The sequence below is a fragment of the Nannospalax galili genome, unplaced genomic scaffold, assembly GCF_000622305.1.
Source record: "Nannospalax galili isolate Female #2095 unplaced genomic scaffold, S.galili_v1.0 scaffold427, whole genome shotgun sequence".
NCBI classification, from domain to species: domain Eukaryota; kingdom Metazoa; phylum Chordata; class Mammalia; order Rodentia; family Spalacidae; genus Nannospalax; species Nannospalax galili.
This window is the reverse complement of record NW_008356259.1, coordinates 348,341-354,340: the sequence shown is the minus strand read 5'-3', so window position 1 is coordinate 354,340 and position 6,000 is coordinate 348,341. Positions and strand designations below refer to the sequence as shown.

At 36.6% G+C, this 6,000-nt stretch overlaps 1 protein-coding gene across 1 annotated transcript in view; it reads right to left on the bottom strand.

Moving 5' to 3' along the window:
• The window catches only part of Adamts19 (ADAM metallopeptidase with thrombospondin type 1 motif 19), a 318,916-nt gene that overhangs the window by 240,579 nt on the left and 72,337 nt on the right, over window positions 1-6,000 (bottom strand). Inside the window, exon 3 of the mRNA XM_008854345.3 lies at window positions 1,986-2,151. Coding sequence (XP_008852567.1) covers window positions 1,986-2,151 — 166 coding nt within the window. The remainder of the gene's footprint in view (window positions 1-1,985; window positions 2,152-6,000) is intronic.

Below are 6,000 nucleotides of genomic sequence, written 5' to 3'. Positions count from 1 at the left end.
TATATATATATATTGAACTGAGGCCATTTAGTGGTACTCTTGTGTATTTGTGTTCAGGGCTGCCCCTTAGGATTGGATAGGCTCTCAGAAAGCTCGTCCCTGGAGAAAGCTGATTCTCTCTCCCTCAGCATCCATTGATTGCCTGTAGCTGTTCATCTTGAGGTGGAACCCCATGAAATGTCCCCCATCCACTTTGGCAAGTCAACTAGTTTGGTCATTATGCAGATCTCGCTAGACTACCATACAGTGGAGAGTTAACTGGTGAAGCTTCCCTATCATGTCTAGAATGCATTAACTACCAGCAAGTGCCTTGTTCTTCTGGCTCTTACACTCTTTCTGAATTTGAAATACATATATTCTGAACAATGTATAACATTTATTTTTCTGACTCTGAACACCCTAGACAACCGTGATCTTTGCATGTTAAATTATTGCCACATTTCATAAACCTAGTCTCAAATACTATAATCAATTTTAGAATTTATATCTTGGCATACTAATTACATCAACACTTAAAATTGTAGGTCTAATTTTAAACTCATTATATTAAAAATTTTTCTAAAACTCATATTCCTTACATTGTAATTAAAAATACCTCTCAAATTAGTGACACATCTAAAGATTTTTCTCAGAGAAACATATTCTGCTGTTGGCCACGACATCCAGGTCTTCCTGACCAATGAAACCATTCATTTTTGTTATTATACTCACAAAGCCACAGGTCTTTGCCTAAAGGTCATAAGAAAAGCACAAATCAGACATCCTCGTTTCATTTCTGTGAACTTGCAAATTTTAAAAGATAAGGATTTGATGGCATGTTTATGAGCCTCTGAAAATTACCAGATTTATGGATTCAGAGCAGAGAATGAAATGCTAAAGTATAAACCTTTTTTCTTCTTCCAATTCTTCCCCTAATCTTAACCCCCAAGATGATAATTACATAGGTTTAAAGAAAAAGGAGGCAACCTAAAGAGATATCTATGATGTTCTCCTGGAAGTGGAGTAAATTAAGGCCATGAGCTCTTGGTATCAGTTTCAGAAGATCTGGACTGCTGTCAGCCATTTCTATTCTAGCGCAATGGAAAGTACCCCATAGGATGATTACCTTGGACTATCCAGCTCAGCCCTAAACACAATCACAAGTGTTATAAGAAGGAGGCAGATGGTTGAGGATATAACTCAGTGGTAGAACACTCACCTAAACTTGGTGAAGAGCCTAGTTTTGATCCCCATTGCTGCAAAATAAATAGATAAGGAGGCAGAGAGACTTGATTATGGAAGAATACACAGACTGAAGCAAGATGCTATTGTGCTTGCTTTGAGGATGAACGCAAGAAGCCACAAACTAAGGAGCCATAGCTCTAGAAGACGGAAAATACAAAAGAATCCATACACATCTAGAGTTTCTGAAGGGACGGCAGCCCTCCTAACGACCTGCTTTCAGTCCAGGGGAAATGATATTAGGTTTCTAATCATTAGTACCATAAGAAAAGAAACAAATATTGCTTTAAGGCATAAAGTACCACAGCAGTCATTCAAAACTGGTAGTTAGGCCTCTGTGTCCACAGGTCTCACGTGTACTACAGATAAAAAAAATATTCAAGAAAAAAAAAGTACCCCATAAGTCAGACCTAATAATTCAAGAATGTTGCAAGGCATGTTGGTCTGTAATTAGTATGTTGGTCTATAATAACTTTTGGGATTCCCATCATTTGATATTGAAATATTACTTCATTAAATACTATATAATAAACCTAATGTGGACATATCTAATTGTTATTAAGCAAATGAAAATGTCAGTTTGAAAATAAATAAATCTACTATAAGAGAGCGAGAGAGAGACAGAGAGAGAAAATGACTGAAAGAATAAATGAGAATATGAATGTGCCCCTGGGGAGAGAAATGTGGACAGATCGAGACAGAATGCTTAAAGGATTCATTTCACATTGCACTTTGAGTTAAATCCCTTCAAGAGAAGGGATTACCTGAAATGACACCACAGTAATGACTGCGGAGATCTGACTTCGGGGTGACTTTATCCTCCACGGACCTTTTCTGCCTGTACAAGCGGTGTGGGTGACCTGTTATGGCCGTTGTATCGTTGAATGGCTCAATAAATATGAAGTCCTCATTGAGTTGTATAAATCCCATCTGGAATATATAACACAAAAAAATACATAATAAATACCATTTAAAATTACCCTGTAGATTCTACAAACGTGCAGTTTCCTTTAACAAATGTGCCTATCAACTCCTGGCAAAGCTATTTTTGCAACCTATGAGTAAGGTAATGCTCTTCCCATTTTATTACTTCATCTTTATGTACTTTATTGCACTATCATAAAATTCATTTAGTTAGTTTTAGTCCGTGTGTGGGTGGGAGGCTACATGCCAGCAACAGATGCACAGTAAAAATTCTGGAATGTTAAAGACTGACTTTGGGAGACCCACGGGGTCACTTACATGAGCAGCATGTGGAGAAACAACACAGGTTTTAATTGCACATACCACAGTTCAACTTCTTGACAATCTCTACTTAGTGAAGTAATTTATGTAAAATACCAGGGCAAGATGAGGGCCACAGCAATGAAATTAATATATAAGATATTCTTAAACCTTCCACTAAGCATTTTAGAAACTTTTAGGGAGGAGCTCTAGAATTGAAGTATCATTTTCATACATGAATTTCATGTCGTAATTGTTTTAGAGTCATTTAATTGGCAATGTAAAGTTAAGGATCAATAAAAATACAAGTTTATATTTTTGTTATCTGCTGCGACTAAACCTGGTCATTAATTTCTTTCCTCTCTTGGAATATAAACTGCATTATAAATAGGAAAATCCTCCACATAGAACTGTCAGAAGTTGACTTTAAGTTTTTATTATTTAACTCCATAATCCAATCTATAAATGATATACATTTAACTATGTGATCACTTTAGCAAGCATTTTTTATAGAAATATTTTCCTAAAACGTGAATTATCCAAGCCAATTCTGCTGATATAAAGTCTGTAATTTGGTTGCACATTAACCACATGAAATGTATCTGTGATTCATTTTCATTCGTCGAACATATACATAGCATACTAATTTCTTGAGATAAGGTAAATTTTCCAAACTGGATTAAGAAAAAGAATACATTTACATGGACAAATGCATTTTTCTTAGATGCACAGAAGAGATTTTTAATATTGCAGATATTTTCTTTATCTTAAAATATCCATGGTTTCGTTCTGTTTTTTTTCCCCCTGTGAGAAAAAAGCCCAGCACATACAACGTAGTCAAGAAGTAGTTTTTGTGCAAATGAATGATCCTCTATCCTTAGAATGTTTCTGCTTTCTCAACCTCCGCAGCCACTGACTTCAGACGCGAGCCGTTTCCCTGTTAAAGAGCAGTGCGTTTCTGTAGAGAAACAATAAGTGATGGCAAACGCCGGTCCGTTTATCGTTTACCAAATTCCCACAACACATAGAGGCACGGAAGAGTCCCCATGAACTTCACATACTGAGGATTTCACAGCATTAAAGTATTTCTGAAGAACCGAAACCTGCAATTTCCCCACCTCTCTCTGTCCTTCCCCCTACCCTTTGCCTGGATTTCTTGCCACTGAAAGTGCATTTGGGTAAGATTTTTATTTTGTTTTGTTTGTTTTGTGAGACAGGGTCTCTTTGTAGCCCCAGCTGGCCTAGTACTCACCTGGAGGTAGACCAGGCTGGCCTCAGTCTAACAGAGATCCACCTGCCTCTGCCTCCGAAGTGCTGGGATTAAAGGTATAAGCCACCGCACCCCACTTGGGATAAAAATTTTAATGTAATGATTCTTTAAGAACATTAGCCATATGGGCTGGGTGTGGTGACTCATGCTTTTAATCTCAGCACTAAGGAGGCAGAGGCAGGCAGATCTCTGTGAGATCAAGGCCAGCCTGGTCAACATAGCAAGTTCCAGGCCATCTGGGGTTACAGGAAGACCCTATCTCAAACAAACAAAAAAATTTAGGTATATCTTTGGGTCAAATATTTTTGTGTAATTTTCCTTTGAACTCCAATTAGTTATTTTTCAACCACACTTTACTTCTTTCAAAATTAAAATTAGCTACAATTTTAAAATATTACATGTGCTGCAGAGATTGCTCAGTGGTTAAAAAGCACTGGCTGCTCTTGCAGAAGATATGGATTTGGTTCCCAGCATCCACATGGTGGCTAACACCCATTCATAACTCCAGTTCCAGGTCCAACATCCTCTTCCAGCCTCCACAGGCATTGCACAACATGGGTGCACGTCCACACAGGCAGGCACAACATTCATATACATAAAATAAAATAATAAATAAAATATCCCATGGAAACTAAAAGTTGTTTTTCCCTTGGTTGTAATTCCATGAAAAACAAGAGAATATTAAACATAAATGATATAAAGTACTAGCCATTAAAGCTGCAGTTCATCTCTACATAAACTGAGCATATGTAGTGTTGAATTTGATGTCATCAGTCTGGATACAACACTGCAGAATGTTGCTCTTGTGTAGAGTATTAGTTCAACTCAGAGTCACTCAGCATCTTAAGCCACATCCAGTATTGAAGCTGATGACTGAATTGTCATCAGCTGAATTGTCAGAACATCTCTGGAAAACATGCTGAATTTACTTGAATCATGAAGTCATGATCCTGTACACTCTTTCAAAGGGTTTTAAACATTATTAAATTTATAACAGTAAATCTTAAAAATTATATTTTGTAATATATAAAGTTTAACGGATACTAGAACAGATTTTGGATTTGATTTTGGAGATTCATAACTATGCTAGTAATACAGCTATAGAAGGTTACAGTAAATTTGCATGAAAACTTAACAGGGTGTTTGAAGGCTAGTTTCTGAAAACCCAACTAAAGCTCTAATCACGGCAATCAAGGGGTCTGATACTGATTAACTGCTCTCTAAATGTTCCCTATTGCTTTATTTTAATGGTGATAAACATAATAAATGTAAGTAGCCAAACATCTTAATATATTAACTGAAAATCTGAGTCCAGTGAATTGTTTACTAAATGCTGCATTCCCCTATCAACATATTACGAAGGGCTTGAAATGAGTATATTGCTGTTACATTGTTTTGCTAAGATTTATAAACGTTGGGCTGGAGAGCTGGCTCAGCAATTAAGAACACTGGCTGTTTTCTTGCAGAAGGCTCGAGTTCAAATTACAGCACCCAACCACTGTCAGTAACTCTAGTTCCCAGGGATCCAATGGCCTCTTCTGTCCTCCATGGGCATTGCATGACACGGGTGCACTTACATACATGCAGGCAATACACTCATACACATAAAATAAAAATAAATAAAATATTAAAAAAAGAATTATAAATTTCACGATTTTTGGTTTATTAGAATTTTATCTATGGACCTTTTTAAAAACAAGAGAGCCATATTTAAAGTAGAATAATGTTAAAATAATTATAAATGGGAGCTGCAGAGATGGCTCAGTGGTCAAGAACATTGGCTGTTCTTGCAAAAGACCCGAGTTCAAATCCCACATGATGGTTAACAACCATCTCTAACTCCAGTTCCAGGGAACCCAACTTCTTCTTCTGGCCTAGACAGGCATTGCACAACATGGGTGCAATTATATACATGCAGGCAAAGCATTCATACACATAAAATAAAAATAATAAATGAAATATCCCATGGCATAACACTTAAACACATAAAACATTATAAATGATGGCTCGTTCATTCAATACTTGTGTACCTGACCACTGAATGCCAGACTCAGCTCAAGCTGAGGTGCATTCAGAACCAACTGTCACAATGCAGACTTTCCATCGGAGACTAGACCCCTAGACTGGGACATAAATTCTCGAATTTGGTCTGTATCAGTAAGGATACCAGCTTGGATTCAAACAAATGATAGAAAATCTTAGGTTTTCTTTGTCCTCACAATGAGTTTAATATATATATATATATATATATATTATATATTACATATAATATATAATATATATTA